The sequence below is a fragment of the Chiloscyllium punctatum genome, chromosome 2 (assembly GCF_047496795.1).
Source record: "Chiloscyllium punctatum isolate Juve2018m chromosome 2, sChiPun1.3, whole genome shotgun sequence".
NCBI lineage: Eukaryota > Metazoa > Chordata > Chondrichthyes > Orectolobiformes > Hemiscylliidae > Chiloscyllium > Chiloscyllium punctatum.
In genome coordinates this window covers 49842532-49862409 of record NC_092740.1, presented here as the reverse complement: position 1 = coordinate 49862409, position 19878 = coordinate 49842532, and the positions used below count along the sequence as shown (strand labels likewise).

The following is a 19878-nucleotide window of genomic DNA, read 5'->3' as shown; positions in this document are numbered from 1 at the left end:
GGAAGAGGATACTGATTAGGAATGATCAGCCATGATCATATTGAATGGCTGTGCAGGCTCGAAGGGCTGAATGGCCTACTCCTGCACCTATTGTCTATTGTCTGTTATCAATACCAATGCCAGATCAATTCTTAAATTTATATCTGAGATTGAGATTAAGTCCAGTAAAAAGTGATGTAACTGTCAAATTAAAATCCTGCCAGTGTGCATGTACAATGAAAGCACATTATCTGTGATCTCACCAAGCCTTAGAAATTGAGCAAGGGGTAATGGACTTTTATGTACAGAGGTGTGTCTTTTTTTTTGACAGTTTTTTGTAACTTAAGCCTTATTTTGCACCAGTTTAAATACTGTGGCATCTAGAAAATGAATGCTTTTTTTGCATGTTGTGGCATTACATTTTATGGAAGGGTGATAATTATTGAGGATATTGTTAATTCTTCCATCCTGATTCTACCTGAATCTGTATCTCCCATAGGTTAATATAAGTAAAGAAAGTAATATTACTACATGACTAACTCCTTAATTAGGTGAGACAGTGTTGATGAAAAAGGAGACCCTGAAAACCAAAAAAACCATGAAGAAAATCTTGAGGAGTTCTCGGGGACAGAAACATTATTTTAACCCAGGAACTGCAGGTTTATTGGAAGTATGCAGGGTATTGTCAATAAGTAAATTGCTCATTTGGAGAATTGGCACAGAGAAGATGCAAAAGATCTCTTTTTGTACTATAACAATTCTGTGAAGTTGAAGCACAGATTCAGCTCAAAGATCTCATTTTAACATTTGTTACAGAGTCTCGCCTCCAAGCTGGACATAATTGGCTACTAAGTGTTGCAGACAGTAGGATCTTTATCTAAATAGTCAGACCTTTCTGTTCTAAAGAACACAGTTACAGCAATAGAACAGATTTCAGAAAAGGTGGTTAGGAAATGGAAATAATATGGTTGAGTAAATGAAAAAGCATTCTATGCAACACATGGTGTAAGTGATCCATGACCTGAGTCGTGAAGTACATGGTGGAAAATATATGAAGTAGTTGCAGTATAGAAACAAACTATTTTACCAAATAGATCCGTGCTGCACATCAATATCCCATCTATTGTGAAGCCTGATCAATATATCCTAACCCTCTCTCCCTCATGTGCCTAACTAGCATGACCTTAAATGTTCTGTATTGGTCATCTCAACTATTTTGTGCAGTAGTGAGTACTACATTCCAGCCAGTTTAGATAAATAAGTTTGGTCTGAAATTAGTTTTGAATTTGTGTGTAACAATTTTACATTTATGGCCCCTAATTTTGGTATCAACTAGATGCACCATCTGTGGCTAAGCAAAGAAGATATTAAATCGAATGTCAAGGTGTGTATTGCTGCAAAAATTAGCATTCAGGTCATAAGATTGGAAACATTTTAGAAAGAAAAATATGATCAAACAGAAGTTAAAGATTTGAGTAAGAATTGGAGAATGAGAGAGATTAAACAAAAATAAAAACCCAGTGAAAGCTTCTACAAATGTGCAAAAAGGAAAAGAGTAGTTAATGTGAGCTAAAGAGTAGCTAAAATACTTTTGTGGGTGAGTCTAAGGAGTTCATGGGAATTGATGAAATGGCAGAAGCTTTGACCAAATATTTCACAGTGCAAAGCAAAAAATATCCCAAGAATAGTAAAAGGCAGATGTCAAAATGGAGGAAAAAACTTAAAGAATTTATAATAATGAGAAAAGACAAAATGGTAATATGAATCTGACTTGAGGTTGGCAAGTCCTCTGGACCTGATGGCCTTCACCCAAGGATCTTAAAAGAAGTGTCTGCAGAAATAGTGGATGCATTGGTTATGGTTTTCCAGAATTCCCAAGATTCTGGAAAGGCCCTAGGAGGTTGATAAACCACAAATCTAAACTATCCAAGAAAGGAAAGGGACAAAGCAGAATACTGTCAGCTAGGTGGTCTAACATCAGTCATTGTTAAGAGAGTGGTGCTGGAAAAGCACAGCAGGTCAGGCAGCATCTGAGGAGCAGGAGAATCGATGTTTCGGGCTTTAGCCCACCATCAGGAATAAAGCTTCTGGGTCAGGGCTGAGAGATAAATGGTAGGTGGGTGGGGTTGGGGGAAGGTAGCTAAGAAAGTGATAGATGGATGAAGGTGAGGGCAGTCATTGGCAAAACACAGGAATCCATCATTAACAGGACACTTAAATCTTAACACAATTAGGCAGAATCAGCCTGGTTTTATGAAAGAATAATCATGTTTCATAAATATATTACAGTTCTTTGAAGATGGAACAAATGGCACTTAAATGCGAACTATTAGATGTAGTTTATTTAGATTTCCAAAAGGTTTTCAAAAAGCTGCAGCTCTAATGAGTTAAGAGCATATTGTGTTGGAGCAATGTCCTAATAAAGATAGGGGACTGTTTATTGTTTGTTAATCAAGGTCAGGATAATAGGTCATTTTCAATATAGGAACAGGAATAGGCCATTCAGCCCATCAAGCCTATCCTACCATTCAATGCAATCATGGCTGATTTGAATACTTCAGTGCCTTTTACTCACTCAATCCAATAGCCATATGCAGAAATAAAAAGACCTTTCAATCTCTACCTTAAACATATTCAAAGACGGAGCTACTCTTATAATCTTACAGTATTATGGAATGTAATGGCAAATGGACTTTAATGTCAGAAAGCATGAGATTATGCACTTTGAGAAGATGAATCAAAAGGCAGATTCGCAGTTAAATGGAGAAGACTCCAAAAAAAAAGTGTATTTCAGGGACCGAGATGTTCTTGTGTGGATATTTTTATATACATCTGTTCAAAGATGTTATTACAAACCTCCAGAGCAGGTGGGACCTGAACCCAGGACTCTGTGCCTATAGGTTAAAGGGTGTTATTGTGCATGCGACACAAAATGGTAATGTACAAGTAATACATTTAATTCAGAAATTAAAAGCAATATTGGCCTTTATTACTAGAGGGCTAGCGTTTAAAAATATGCAAGTCTTGTTACAACCATAAGGGGGTCATGAGGTTGTACCAGGAGTACTACGTGCAATTTCGCTCCCCATATTTAAGAAATACTGACTTTTCAGGCTGTTTACCAGAGATACACTCGGCTGATTCCTGGGATGTAGGAGTTGGTTTATCAAGAACACTAAACAGGTTAGTCCTTTATTCATTAGAGTTAATAGAAATGAGGGGTGATCTTAATCAAAAATACAAGGTTCTGAGGGAGGGCTTGAGAAGATAGATGTTGAAAAGTTGTTTTGACAGGTGAACGAGTGGGATCATAGTTACAGATTAACAGCACTCGCTTAAAACTTGGAAGTGATGGAATTTCTTCTTTTAGTGGTTAGTGAATGTGTGAAATTCTCTACCCCACAGAGTTATGGGGACTTGATCACTGAATGTATTTAAAGAGGATGTAGATATATATTTAGAATATCAAGGAATTGAGGGTTATGAGAAGCTGACATGAAGAAAAAGAGCAGACACCTGGGTCAGGTCAGCCATGATCTCTCAGAATCGTGAGACTGGCATAGAAGTCTGAATGGCATGCTTTTGCTCCTATTTCTTATTTTCTTTCAGATATTTCTAATCAGTCTGTTCAGGGATGTTATTGCATTCCTCTGGAGAAGATGGGCCTCCTGGCCCCCACGTTTACCATTACCACAAGAACCCTTCTTATGTGCTTGCAGCATTATTCATTCCATGCATGTAGCACTATTATTCCTTCCAAGTAGTGAATTTTTTTATATGTCAAACTTCAGATAGGTGAAAAATTTCATCTCTTATTAGTAACTACCAGGAAAAGGTTATGTCAATCTCTACTGTCATCCTGTGACATATTAAAACAAAACCATTTCACTACCTGTATCATTAGGTATGTAAGAGCAAGCAGAATTTCCTGTTCTGAAAATATCAAATTGAGTTTTTATATCAATGAGATTCTGATGTAAAGTTACTTAACTTGACCAATTTATCTCCTTTGTTTTCTTTCAAGTTATTTAACATTATAACATTTCTGAAAATCATGGTGTCATTCGATGAAGACTGTGTCGATGGAGATACTGTTTAGTTTGACAAAATGGCACAGAGCATAGTTAATTTCAGTTAACATATTGTTGTATTTGATATTTCTGATTCCTCACAGAGAATCAAATAATTGGTTTCAAAGGAGTTGCACTGGTTTTGGAGTTTTTCAGCATTGTCTTAATTTGACCATGTGATTCCAAGATTGACTACTTCCTCTCAGTGAACTGGAATGAACACCTTTTGTTTTAGAAGAGTATGATTATGAGATGTAGTCATTTTGCTTAATTTGATTAGATGCTTCGTGATTTGCATTGATCCATGAGATCCATTCCATTGCTCCTTATGGGCTCAACCTTAGAAGATTACTCTTTGTGAAAGAGGTTTCACTATAAGTGGATTTCAGTATGTGAGGTCTTGGAATACAAGCACCATTCTGTTTATGTATGGTTCAAAGAGCTTGCAATGGTTGGACAAAAGAGACCCTGACTTATCTTTGTTGGATATATAAGACATCGAATTTGAACCATCCAGACATCAACACAAGAATTTCATTTCCTTAATCAACTCTCTTAACTATCTTCTTAGTATAAAGTTAAACTTTCTTTCATGAAGTTGGGGTTGAGACCTAGGCTTAAATAAAAGATATTCATATTTTATAATTTTAAAATAGCACATAGCTTGGACATTGTACCAAATTGTGTCATATTTATTCTTTACAAAAAAAATAGCATCAGATTATAATCTGACTGCTTCAGTAGGTTTCACACAAACCGTGACCAGATTAAGTAAGATCATAAAGTTTGAAGTAAAGTGATATGACAGATATTATGTACCAAATAAACTCACACCGTGCTTCAAACTTCTTTAGCTCCATGGTTTTACTAAGTACATATTTTCCACAAACTACTTTGTTGCTTCCAATGGTAATGACTGTTTTTGTCTGTTGTTTTGTAGGGTGGGCAGCCCTCTGGTTCTGGGACCTTAGGCTAATCTCAACATTTGCATCTAGATTTATGAAAATGTGTAGAGATAGATTACAATTGTCTCTTCCAGTACTACCTGGCTGGTGATACATTATTAAAATGTACTGCATCGTATTCTAAATTATTTAACCATGTTTCCTCAAAAGCATTTGTGAAAATACCATTCATTGAATGGTGTGTTTTAAAGCACTGTGTATACCTGTATGTTTTTTTAAAAATCAGACAGGGCTAAAGAGTAGCTTGAAAGAAGATCATGAGCAATCTTCGATAGTGCTTCTCTATGCACTGGTTAATGAGAAATTTATTAGCTTATGTTGGTAATTAATAATTGACTTGCATGTTGGAGAGTCACTGATTCCCTGGCAGGATGTTTCTCTCTGTGAATTCCAATGGTAAGACATAAGAAACAAACCTTGACAGAGGCTTTTTGCCAGTAATGTTTGTTAAATAGAAAGCAGCAAAAATTGCTGGAGAATAATTAGAAATCCTCTTGTTTTAGTTAATAAGATCACACACTAACATAATGTAGCATGTTACATATGAATAAATAATAGATTTAATTTCATGTGTGCTTATTATCTCTCTCACCTCCATTAAAATTATCCTTGAAAGAAACTTTTTTTTCACAAAGCGTTTGGTCACCTGTCCTAATAGCTTCTTTGCAGCTACTTCTCACAGTTAGAATTGTTCCTTGGAGATTTTACTGTGTTTCATGGCATGGAGGTTGTTGTTATCCTTAACACCACTCTGCATGTTCACCTTCTTATGAAATACAACAGTTTAACAAATTGCATTAGACCAAATATTTTACTCATTCTGTCTTAAGGGAAATTGAAAAATATATGAAAGATGCAAGTATCTAGTTCGAAACTGCCGATACATTGAAATCCTGTGGTTTGGTCTTAGTCACTTTTTTCTTCTGTTCAAATAAGCCCCAGTTCCTCTGACCTCTCCTCATTGCTGAAATGTCTGTTTTCAAATCCAGATCTTTCTTTTACTACCTTGTCTTGTAAATCAATTTTACAAGAGAACTCTCGCTGACGAGGTTACTGGTTAGCTCAATATTATTCTTGGAATGATGAAGTTGGATGTATGAATGTAATGAAGTTAGTCAAGTTTTTTTTTGGTACACCACTAAAATATGTTGGTGTAAAACTGATAGCCTCGAAAATGTGAAGGGAAATTTTGGTTTGACCAAGTCTACATGACACCTTTTTTTCCCCAAACAGATGACTTTTTTTTCCAGAAAAACATCATTGGTGGTTATTAAAATGTATGAATATATTTATTGAAGTAGTAGTTGTTACAGTTTTGCAGTTCCATTCTAGTTTTCTAAATTAGAAGCAATCAAAAATAAAATGTATAGTTAATTTCTCATCCACTCACACACACACCATCATTGCAGTACAAGAGGAGATCATTCAGTCCATCTTGTTGACACTAGCTCTCTGAATGAGTGTTATGATGCAATGACCTTGTCCTGCCTTTTCCCTGAACACAGCACATTGTTTCTGTTCAGGTAATGAGCTAAGGCCTTCTAGAAAACCTTGAATGGCCTTGCTTCCAGCTCGCTTCTACACTGTGCAATCCAGATCCTAACAGTTTGCTGAGTGCAAAAAGTTATATTTTCACATCACATTTGCTTCTATTGCAAATTACTTTAAAGCTGTGCCCACTTGTTCTCCATCTTTTTACTAGTGGGAACACATTCTCCATATCTACTCTGTGACATCCTTGGAAGCATTCTTGTAAATTCCTTCTGCAATTTTTTGAATGACTCCTCCCCCCTGCCCCAACCAGAACTACACACAATAATCCAACTGCAATCTAATTTTTGTTTTGTGTATGTTCAGCATTACCTCTGGAATAAAATAAAGATCTGTGGATGCTGAAGTTCCAGAACAAAAAATGCCGGTGAAACTCAGCAGGTCCAGTAGTATTAGTGGAGAGAATGTTGAGTTAACATTTCAAGTAGGTCACTGGACTCAAGATGTTATAAATAAAATTGATGAAAGAGCGTCAATGGACGTAGAATGCTACACTTTTCAAGACTTTTGATAAAATCCCCTACAGGAACTGGATAAGAAAATGAAAGCACATGGGATAGGATGTAATATACTGACTAGGATTAATGATTGGCTAACAACCAGAAAATAGACTAGGAATAAATGAGTCACTCATTGGCAGACTGAGACTAGTGGGGTACCACACAGACTGTATTCAGGACCCCCACCGGTTCACAAATTGTCAGTAATGTGGAGGTGGGGTCTAAATGTAATATTTCTAAATTTGTGGGTGATACAAAGCAAGTGGGGATGAGCGTCGTGAGAAAGAAATAAAATGACCAACAGGACTTGGTCAGGCTTATTTATTGGGCAAGAACATGGCAGATTAAATAGAATCTGGAAAAATGGGTTTATCCACTTAGGTAAGAAAAACACGTGTAGAGAATTTCTTAAGTGGTAAGAGGTTGGAAAATGTAAATGAACAAAGGAATCTAGGCTGTCCTTGTTGATAAATCACTGAAGGCTAACATGCAGGTGCAACAAGGTATGAGGAAGATTAATGGAATGACAAGGAAGTCTGTAAAATGATGGCAAGTCCACCCACAATTTCCATTCTCACATGCTTCAATATCTTGGACATGTTTTGTAAAATAAATTTTTACTTTGAAAATTCAAAATATATTCAGTTGCTCTTGAGAGTTCCTCAACTTTATGGTATTGTTTTTCAGGCCGCTGCTGCAGGCTGTGTGGCTCAGTAGAGCACTTTCAGAAGGACTGCCCAGACCATCAGAATATGAGTAAGTATGAATCTGCATGCATTAAGTTTCATTTTTAGAAATTCTATGACTTAAGTCTAACATAGACACTCTCAGGCAAAAACAAAATTCTACAGATGCTGGAAATCTAAAATACAAGTTGCTGGACAAACTTCTCAGAAGTCAGGAACATTAATGGAGAAAAAAATGGAATATACATTTCAGATTGATTTTGTTTTAATTTTTTATTGCTTGGTTTATCTAGTTATTGTTCTGATATTGATCATCCATTTATCTTAACTATGTTACTTTCTATTAATGATGCCTGAACTGTTGAATTTTTCTAATATTTTCTGATTTTGTTATAGATTCCAGAGAACTGATAAACTACAATTTCTGATTGTGATGAAATTAGCCATGCTATCAAAGCTTTTTGTTTATTACTTACTAGATTCAAATGTATAAATACAGGTAGACAACCCTTAATCCGAAGTCCCAAAAGCTCCTAAGTCCGATGGTTTTTTGTGAAGTTTTTTGCTCATTGACAAGGTTGTTTGGCATGCAAACAGTTAACCCAAATCCACACCCACTCGATGCGTGTCACTCAGATGAGACATGTTGGGGCGTGGCCATGTACTGGCAGGCCTCAATTTTGTTTCGGGGCCCATTTTACTCACAGTAAGTCTGCTCTTTGGAAAGATTTTCAAAAGTTTCGCCATCAAACTGCCCACTTATTCTGAAATTCGAAAAAGTCTGAATTCCAAAAACCAGCTGGTCCCAAGAATTTTGGATAAAGGATTGCGCACCTGAGCTAAATTTCAAAGGGAAAATGATTTATACTGCATGAGAAAGGGTACCGAAAAGGCTTGGTGAAGTTTGTTTGCCAATTAATCACCACCCTTTGTGACAACAGAGCTCAAAGTACATGGAAGAGCAAGTAAATTTGCCTGGAAAACCTTCAAACCAAGCAACTAAACATAGAACAGTCGGCTAAGTTGTCCCCATACCATGAATGAATAAGAAATCGCTGTCCATGATCTAGAAGGCAAAATTCAGGAGTGTAATGGAATACTCTCCACTTGCCAGGATGCGTGAAGATCCAACAGCAATCAAGAAGTCCAAAACTATTCAGGACAAGGTAGTCTACTTAATAGTCGCCTCACCAATCATCTTAAGCATTGCGTCCCTCCGCTGTCAACAGACAGTGGTAACAGTTGTACCATCGAAAAGATGCATTGCAACAACTCATCAAACCTCCTTCAAAGGCACAATAAACTTGGGACCTCTACATGAACATGGTCAGTTACAAGCTCCCTGAACCATGCACCATTCTGACATAGAAGTATATCCCTTTTCTTGCACAAGATCAAAATCTGGGGACTCACTTCCTAACAGCAATGTGAATGTACCTACACCCAAGCACTGCCATAGTTAATGAAGTTAACTCATTCCCACTTTCTCAAAGGCAATCAGACAATGACAACAAATGTTGGTTTCCCCAAAGACATCATATTCCATGAAATAATTGATTTTTAAAAAACTGAATGGCGTTTGCAAAGTAATAAAATGATCAATATCCTTCTGACAGCCAGAAAGGGAGTGGAATGCTGGTCTTGTGAACAGTAGGTTGGAAGGATCAGTGAGTGGGGGGCGTTGGGAACACTAGTGAGTGATGGGGTCAGGAAGGCTGGTGAGAGGGAATGAGAATGCACTGTTTAGATAGCAGTGGTGAGGAAATGTTGAAAGAATATACAGAGCACCTGCACATGTGTAGTTGCAGTGCAGGTCCAAGTGTATGCCCAGTAACCCTGATAAAGCAAACGTGGGTTTCGACCTATTCAGGTTGGTTCTCTTGTTGACGGTGTATTGAGAATGCACTCTACATGGAATATCTGAATGGGGTTTCCGCCCATCACTTGGTAAGCTGTTTTCTTGAACTACTGCAGTACAAGTGGTAGACAGACCCACAATGCTGTTAGGAAGGGAGTTTTGGGTTTTGGTCTTGCAGATTTACAAGATTTTTACCTCAAGGGGTGAAGTTATGCGGTGTGATTACACAGTTTCAAGATAATAACAGGAAAAGACCAAGAAGATAAACACAATCTGTTTCCACAGATTGGGGAGTCTATTCTAAATATTAGAGCCAGATTGTTCAGGAGAGATGTTAGGAAGCATTTCTGTACACAAAGGGTGGTAGAAGTTTGGAACTCTCTTCTACAAATGGCAGTGAATGCCTGATAGTTGTTAAAATTTAAATCTGATATTGGTCATTTTTTCTAAAGTAAAGATATTAAGCGATATGGGCCAAAGGCAGATATATAGAGTTAGGCCATAGATCAGCCATAATCTCATTGAATGGTGGAATAGGCTGGAGGAACTGAATGGCCTGCGTCTGTTCCTATGATCCTATTTTGACCCAGCGACAATTAAGGAACGACATAGTTCCAAGTAAGGCTTAAACATAGCTTGGTAGGAGGCAGTGTCCCATGTATCTGCTGCCTTTTTGGTGGTATACAGCTTGTGGTGCCATTGTCTCTGTGTGTCTTTAATGAAGTGTGTGAATGTTTAAGGTGGTGAATGAGGTACCCATAATGATCCTACTACATAGGAGCAAAAGTAGGCCATTTGGCCAGTCAAGCCTGCTCTATCATTCAGTGAGATCCTGGATGATCTGATAATCTTCAACTCAAATTTCCTGCCTTTTGCCGATTTCCCTTGATTCCATTACTAATTTAAAAATTGTCGATCTCAGCTTTGAATATACTTAACAACCCAGCTTGACATCTCTCTGCAGTAAAGAATTCCACATATCACTATCCTCTGAGAGAAAAAAATCCTCTTCATCTCTGTCTTAAACCCTATACTGTGAGGTTATGCCCTCTGCTCCTAGAATCATTCAAAAGGAGAAACTACCTGTCCAGACCAACTGTAAAGCCCTCTAAGCATCTTGTACGTTTCAATAAAATCTCCTCATTCTTCTAAATTTCAATGAGTACAAGTCCAACCTACGCATCTTCTCTTTATACATTACCAGTATTTATTGCCTACCCCATTTGCCCAAAAAGTAGTTAGGAGTCACCCACATTGCTGTGGGTCTAGAGTCACATTGAGGGTCAAATGTAGTCCAGAACAGGAAAGGATGGCAGATTTCCTTTCCTAAAGGGCATTAGTAAACCAGATGGGTTTATATGACAATCAACAGTGGTCATATGGTTGGCAAATTTTTTGTAATTATTAAATTCAAATTTTGGCATATATCTTGCTGGAATTTCAACCCAAATCCTAAGAGGCATTTGCCTGAGGAGTCTGAATTACTACTCCAGTGACATTTTCACTCCACCACCAGCTCCCAAAGATGACAGTTAAGCAAGGTGCTAATAGGAGGAAAGATCTTGTAACAGTCTCTATCAGAAGAGACAACGTATTTGACAAACAAATGGGCCTAAAGGTAGATAGGTCTCCAAACTGATGTCCTGCATCCATGAGTTTTAAAGGAAGTGGCTGCAGATAATGGAGGCATTAGTTGAAATATTCCAGAACTCACTGGATTCTGGGAGATTTCCAGCAAATTGGGAATCCACTGATGAGACATTCCTGTTCAAGAAGAGAGGGAGACAGAAAGCCGGAAAATGTAAGCCAGTTAGCCGAGCACCTATTGCTAGGAAAATACCAGTGACCACATTATTGGGAGTGATATATTAGTGTAAATTGAGGCTTAGCCAACACAGAAAACAGAGAGTTAGGATTAATTTAACTAGTGCAACAGGGTAGTGAATGTTTAGATTTCTCTACTAGAGAGAGCTGTGGAGGCTAGATCACTGAAAGCATTTCAAGACGAGGTAGATTTTTGAAGCCTCAATTTGTATGTGTTGACTTGGGAACTGAATGTAATGTATCCAAATTTGCTGGCAATACAAAAATAGGTGGGAGAGAATGTTGTGATGTGGGCATAATGAATCAGCAAAGGGATATTAATATATTGAAAGTGTGGGCAAAAAACTTGGCAGATAGAGCTTAATGTACAGAAGTTTGAGTTCATGCACTTTGGTAAGAAGAATTGAAAGTTAGACAACATTTAAATTGAGAGACTCCAAAAAAGCATGTGGTGTAGAGAGACCAGAGTGTTCTTGTGCCTGAACACACAAAGTTCACTTTCAGGTGCAGCAAATAAGTAAGAAGGCTAATGGAATTTTGGCCTTTATTGCTATGGGGTTGGAGTTTAAAAAAAAGGTCTTGTTACAATTGTGCAGAGTGGTGATGAGGCCACACCTAGTATACTGCATATAATTTTGGTCCCCACATTTAAAAACTGGTGTTCTGGCATTGGTGGCAATTAGAAATAGGCTAATTCTGAGATGAAGGGGTTAATTTATCAATAATGATAAAACAGTTGTTAGGCCTTAATTTATTAGACTTTAGAAGAATGAGATATAATGTTATTAAAACATACATGATTTTGAGGGGAAGGCTTGACAGGGAAGATGTTGAAAAGATGTTTCCACCTCGGGTGGATATGGGAGCACTCATTTAAAGCTGCTATGCGAATGAACTTCTTTTCCCACAGGGTCGTGGATGTTTAGAATTTTCTACCAGAGAGAGCTGTGGAGGCTATATCACTAAAAGCATTTCAAGACGAGGTAGATTTTTGAAACATCAGGAAGTTGAGGACTGTAATGAGTCGATGTTAAGCAGGAGTTGGGGCCTGGGGCCGATCAGCCATGATCATACTGAATGTCCTACTCCTGCTGCTATTTCTTGTGTTCTCAATCGTTACCTTTTTGATTACTACACCATGTTCTGATCTTTTTGGAAAAGTGCATCCTTTTTCTTGCAACACATCATTATAGTACATTATATACTTCAACTGAAATTTAAATCATGATTTTCACAGAACCATTTAATGAAAAAAATGCTGTTCAAGAATGAAGATCCAATTGCTGACATTGAGAAAAAGAAATTTTGAAGTTAGAGTTATTCTTTATTCCTTTGCAGCCCTGCAAGGACAGCTCTTCGAATATTGATCTGAGCATGTGTTTGTTAGTAAATTTAATGCTCAATACCTTTTCTGATGGTTGGAGAATGAAACGGCCTTTCATGTTGGCATTAAATATCAAGCTTCACAATTACAATTAAGCTAAGTAATTTAAATGGCATGACAACTCACAGATTTCTACACAGTGCAGCTTTTACCAGAGTACCAGAATTGTACAACAACAACATTGTAAATCCTGTTGAAGGAATATAGATTCTGGGAATAAGTGTACAGAGAAACCTAGAGTTAAGTATTAGCTGTTGTATGCAGCACTTCACTGATAAAACAAGTAATTCTGCATTAAAATACCGGAGGCCAAGAAAATGCTGGTATCTTAGTTATAAATTATTCACACCACCTAGTCACTAAGATAAGCAAAGCTCGCAGCAATGTATCTTTTCTCCAATCTGAAAGGAAAATTCCATGTTGCAGCAATTTTAAAAATATATTTCATGTATCAGCCTTCTCTGTGGCATCTTTGACGTGAAAGTAACTTGCATTTCAAAACAGCACGATGTCTAGAGGCACTTGACACAGGGGTTGATTGGACATTGAAAAATGTAGGGGCAAGATTAGGGGCTGTAATAGATATTTAGAAGACTTTTGAAAATACATGAGATGTAACAAGTTGGAGGGATTGTGCAAGAAAATTTCAGTGCAAGATGGTACACATCAACCCAGACTCAGAAGAGTTAGATTACAGCTAGGATTCAGAGTTGGAGGGTGTTATAGGCATTGAGAAATTTAAAAATAAGGATGTGATTTTGAAAATAATTGCTAGACTATTGGGAAGCCATTGTAAATCAGCAGTGGACACTTTGGCAACTATTTGGGGGTGTTGAATGGTTGAGCCTGGGGTTGACCAAGGTATGATATGAGATGCTGGACAGCAATGTAATGGGGAAAGAGACACAATTAACAGTTTTCATGACTAACTTCATAAAGAGATTTATGCTCATCTTAGGGTCAAAGTTTTGTACTATTGGTTCAGTCTAATTCATATTATTGAGCAAAACAACACTAAATCCTGCTGAAGGAATATAGAGTCTAGGAATAAGTGTATAGAGAAACATATTATTAAGTATTAGCTGTTCTATACAGCACTTCACTTATAAAACAAGTAATTTTGCATTATAAATGAGAAGAAGAAATTGTGCAAAGTATTCAACAGCTCAGACATCATAAGTTGAAAGATAAACTGAGTTAGCATTTCAACTCCCTGCTTTTTCATTGTAATCTGGTTCAAGCAGTCGCACTTTTTTGGTTTTGTGCCGTTGAATTATTTCATTTATTTCTATGTGTAGGTATGAAATCCCTTTTGTTTGGCTTACTGTCCTAAAGCTTCTACCGATAGAGAACCAGAGATAGTTGCTATTTTGTTTTCCATCATTAGTGTTTCACTAGGGTGGCACAGTGGCTCAGTGGTTAGCACTGTTGCCTCACAGCACCATGGTCCCAGGTTCGATTCCAGCCTCGAGTGACTGTGTGCAAACTCCACATTCTCCCCGTGTCTGTGTGGGTTTCCTCCGGGTGCTCCGGTTTCCTCCCACAGTCCAAAGATGTGAAGGTTAGGTGAATTGGCCATGGTAAATAGTCCATAGTGTTAAGTGCATTAGTCAGAGGGAATTGGGTCTGGGTGGGTTACTCTTCGGAGGGTCGGTGTAGATTAGTTGGGCCAAAGGGCCTGTTTTCACACTGTAGGGAATCTAATCTCCTATTTGTTGAATACAAGAGACAATTGGAGGAAAATGGTCCACCTTATCCTACATTTTCCTGTCCGGAATTTTCTCAACTCCTTTCCATGTCAACGTGGTGGGGATCAGAAATGGAATAGAGAATTGGGCTAGTCTCTCAATGATCCATGTTATACGATATTAGAACTCCAATCTCTCTGCTCAGAGGTGTATGTCAAGATGGTTATCTTGGGCGATTGCTACACAGCATAACTATGAACCATTGGCACAGCCCATGGCAAAGTGCACTGACTAGATTTTCTAGGTGTTGCAATATGTTATATAAATTTATTAAAGTAAATTCAATTCCTTAGCAAAAGCTAAATAAGAGACTTATATAAAATTATAACCAGAATCTTCAAAGTCATTAACTCACAGGTCATTTCAACCCTAATGTTCCTTCATGTAAATAACTATCTACCAAAGATGATGAAAACATTTGATTCCAGTAAATAAAAAAAAGCCTTTCTACTATTCTTAATCCTGAATAAATACATCCTGCTGCAATATTCTGCTCAATGTGTATAGTTTATTCTAAAATCTGCCGTTTATTAATACAGGATAAGTCATCTTGAGCAGTTCCTCAGACTGGAGGATGACTTGCTTCTACTCCAGTTACTTCTTGAAATCATTGAAATATTTGAATGTTCTTTAATTATATTTTTAACTGTCGTGCTTTTCATTCTTTAGATCATTCTGTTTTAACTGTTGCCCGATGGACAGAAGGAATGAGTGCTGATTACGAAGAAATCCCAGTGACTTCAAATACTCATAAAGCAAAGCCTAAAGTTCCAAAAACTGTGAATTTTTAAATGGATCTTTGAAATGAGAATTTCATCGATTTGCTTGTAGGGGAATCCAGCAACTCATCGCAAGAATGCTCGTGTTTTGATTTAAAAATGTAAATGTTATGTTGAAATGGGAAGTGTGAAAAAATTCAATTTAATGCCAGCAGGTGGGGCTATTGTGTGCCAAATCCAGGCCTGAAGCAATTTAAAACTGTTCATTGCTCCTAATTCTAATAAATGATTGTACACAATTGCATTGAGATGATACTTGGTCCATATAATTTTGAAGAAGTTGAAGAATTGAGCTTTGCTGCAACAACTTGCATTTGTACAGTGTCTTGAATGTAGGAAAAAGTGCTTCATGGCAAAACAATTGGACAAGAATTGACACCAAGCCAAAAAAGATGTTGAGAACTTTTGTCAAAGATAAATTTTAAGGGAAGTTTTAAAGGTGAAGAATAAAAGTGACACAAATAGGGAATTCTAAAGTTCAGGGCTTAGATGTCCAAACATGTGACACAGGGAATGGGGAATGATTGCGAGACCAGAATTGGAGGAACACAAATGTCTTGGAGGGATGGAGGTTTCGGAGGAGATTGTATTGTGTTTACAATATGTGGAATGTTGATTAGCTCAGTTGACTGGATGGCTGGGTTGTGATGCAACTGTGTGGGCTGAATTCCTGCACCAGCTACCACAGAACTTTTTTTTAAACCTCTCCCCTCCCTGAGGTGTTCTGGCCATCAGGTTAAACTACCACCAGTCATCTCTCTCTCTCTCTCTCCATCCCCTCTCTTTTTCTCTCTGATGAGAGAGCTATCCTGTGGTCCAGTCGGACTTTGACTTTACCTCTTTATTTGGGAAGGAGCAGAGAGATTGATCCATGTTTAAATTTGGCTGTACTCTCTTCTGCATTATATGTATTTCTTGCTAAAAGGTAAATAAGATTCAAATCAACAATCTCTAGAATAGCCCTGGGAGCACGTGCTAGTCATGTGACCCAAAGAGGTGCTATATGAAAGACAAGGAAAGAATTCAGGTTTGTAGTCATTGTTGTAATATAGATAAATACAGAATAATATTTGCAAAGAGAGAGCTAGCTTGTGCTGCTGTGCCATACATGCATCTGTTGCATTGATGCTGGCCCAGATATATATACACAGCCAAGATGCCAGTAGAACCTCCTTGCTTTGAAGTAGAGCCCTCGGATATTTTATTTCCACCCAAAGTGACAGTCGAACCCGAGTTTAATATCTCATTTGAAAGCTGGACTCAAAGTCACTCCCTATGTACTTTGCTGGAAGGTCATCCTTGAATATAGATTCCAGTCTATGGAGAGCTTCATTTGGACCAAAGCTAACACCAACAGTGAGAGGTAAAACAGTCAAATAAAAGCTAAGTCCTGTCGATGCTGGAAATCTAGAGTAAAAACAACGATCTGGGGAAATTCAGTAAATCTGGCAGAAACTGTGGAGAGAGAAAAACAAAGGTAACATTCTGTTAACATTCCAAAATAACTCTTTGGAACTGATTTAGCAGTGTTCAGCTCCAAGATTAGAATGATAAAGCTCTTTGCACATGAATGGTTACGGAAACAAAGAACACCTATGAAACAGTACCCCAAGCCAGGAAACCATATATTCCCAAGACTAAGGAAGTAATTTGGCTGAAAAAAAATTAGATCCACTGAATGCTCAAGGCTTTGACTGTTGGTAGCAATCAAAATTGTGATATTGCGATGATGTTCATAAGTGATCTGCAAACTTGGAATTTGTACAATCTCATATCTCTTAATATTTCAAGTGTTCCAATTTAAAAATAGCCAGCAAAATAGCTTTATACTTTAAACAAGATAAAATGTTTACATTATCTCACAATTATTGCTAAATATTGATACAAGTGTAAAATAATTATCTAAAATGCATATATGAAAATTAAAATTTGATATGAAGAGGAGGATAAGATCAGTGCCTCATCATTGCTGGCCTTGGTTGCTTGAAGATTCTTTTTGTGAAATAAAAACATTGAAACTTAAAGTCAAACGTAACAGCTGCAAAAGCTTCTGTAGTTGAATAGTTGGGATTTGCTCCCAAAATCTGACTCAATAAGCAAAAGAAATTCTGGGAGTGAGTGAAGGCTCCTTTACTCCTATAGTACTGCATGTTGTGGTTCTTGGTGGCCTTTTTCAATATAGCAGTTCTTTAGATTTTTCTGTCTTCTGCCTCACTATTGTGAGTAGATTTTGTTTCGAAATGTGTATCTCATGTTAGTCAGATATTCTTCCTCAAAACTATTATTCTCCCACCAGCTTTATCACAATCGAAAGAAAATAGTTGCAGTTGTTATACTTGATGAATCATTGTTCCAAATAGTAAAGCCCATTACTCTGGAATTTCCTGTGATGGTCCTTCCCATCCCCTGTTCCACACTACAGAAGCTTCTAGTCTTCACACCTTTTGACACTTCAATGTTTAGTCTTGGAATCCTTGAAATATTTGATTATCTTTTCAAATTGATTATTAAGATAACACAGTCTGATTGTCTGAGTAGACCTCGACGGGTATGTGTCTCTGCTTTGGCTGCAACTGAATCTACAAGAGAATTCTAAGAGTTATGTTTAAACTCTCCTGTGTTTCCATTTTAAAAACAATTAGTTTGTTACAAACTATACAATATGGTGCATACGTGTCAGTGAGAAAGCTTCGGGAATGTGTTCATACAATTTTTATACCCATTTGCTGCAATTGTGCTTTATCATAGTGTCAACTTTTTTTCTTCAACTCTTTCTATTTTTCACAAATCCAACCTTGCCAATAACCCCATCATCCAATTTTTAAGTAGTCTCCCCTCAGTCAACTGGTGGCTGATGTTGTCCTCAGCACAATGAAGTGATACCAACTCAGTAAGAAGCAATTCATTGATACTCAGTTCAGGTTTCAGCGAGTTGAGTCACTCCCATTCCTCAGCATGAAGATTCCCAAGACTTCTTGAGCAAATATGTACTGAAGGAGAAAAATGTATGTTCTCTGCTGCTAGTTGATTTGACTGATATAACAAGTGATGTATTTGAAATATTAATTACTGCAAGTTTTAATATGATTCCATATGGAAATATTTACTGGAAATGTAAACCCAGATTTGGTGGTGAGTGAGATTTGTCGTCATTACGAAACTGGCAAATATATCAGACCCATCTTCTAGGAGTTATGTTTAAAATCTCCTGTGTTTCCATTTTAAAAACAATTAGTTTGTTACAAGCTATACAATACGGTGCATACGTGTCAGTGAGAAAGCTTCAGGAATGTATTAATGCAGACATTCAAAGGTTAATGTTGGTTATTCCCTGCTCACCTTTAGGATTTGCTATTTAAATCCCCTCAGATGAAGGCCTTTTGGAATTATCATAGTATCCCTTCAGTGTGGAAGCAGGCCATTCAGCCTATTGAAATTACACCACCCTTCTAAAGAGCATTCCACACAGATGCACCCATCCTTGTAACAGTGCATTTCCCATGACTAATCAATCCAGCCTGCACATCCCTGGACACTATGAGCAATTTAACATGGCCAGCCCATCTACATTGCACATCTTTGGACAGTGGGATCAAACCAAAGCACCCAGAGAAAACTCACGCAGACACAGAGAGAATATGCAAACTCCACACACATACTGTTGCCCAAGGCTGGAATCAAACTCCGGTCACTAGCACTGTGAGGCAGCAGTGCTAACCACTGAGCACCATGCCACTCTTGATTGAATAATTTGAATGAATGCTAAATTTCACTTTTTAATACTCTAATCTCACTGTAAACCTCACCCCACCCCATCCTTGGAAAAGAAGTTATGTCTGTTGAACAAATTGTAATTTCATTTTTAATGCATTTTAAATCAATGATATTGAACAGCCTTTCTAGCCTTGAAACACTAAATGTAATGCAAATTTCTCCTTGGGAAACCATAGGTGTTTATTTTTCATAAAAACTGAAAATTGTTTATAGTATTTCAGTTTTGTTAATTCCTTGTATATGCCTAATCTTTATTTAATACTCTATCCATTAATCCTTGTAATCATTTCATAATCAGTTGAATTTACTTCCTGGCTTGCTGATTATAAGAATTCTTCAATTTGATTAGCTGTTTCATCTGCTTAATTACACCACGGTTGCTGATTGTTGGGGTCCCCACTGGTTGGCAGAGTAAGATTAATATTGGGAAAGATGAAATCCATCATGGGTCCCTGGACTTTGTGGACATCTTTCTTCAAGATCTGCAGCAAGACCAAACTGTAGGCCAAACATTCATACTAATGTTACTGAAAATCTATGTCATTGTATCTTATACACTATAAACATTTTGTTCAAGTAATAAAAGCTACTGAGATATTTAACTGCATCACAATATTTCAACTGGATCTAATTACATAGATTCAATTACGTGAATTGTCTTTTGAGATTGACATTAGTAGACCTTGGGCACTGGGAATATTTAAGCTTATTATCTTTGTAGTCTGGTGTGTGAGCCGCTTTTTTATCCCCCTCCATTGTA

General features: G+C 37.3%; 1 protein-coding gene across 2 annotated transcripts in view; it reads left to right on the top strand.

The window, feature by feature from the left end:
* zcchc9 (zinc finger, CCHC domain containing 9) overlaps positions 1 to 15583 on the top strand; it is a 41863-nt gene extending 26280 nt beyond the window's left edge. For both annotated transcript variants that reach the window (XM_072582611.1, XM_072582622.1), the window contains exons 5-6: positions 7753 to 7821; positions 15235 to 15583. In XM_072582611.1, coding sequence (XP_072438712.1) covers positions 7753 to 7821; positions 15235 to 15356 — 191 coding nt within the window. In that variant the 3' untranslated portion in view covers positions 15357 to 15583. The remainder of the gene's footprint in view (positions 1 to 7752; positions 7822 to 15234) is intronic.
* The last annotated feature ends 4295 nt before the right edge of the window (positions 15584 to 19878 follow it).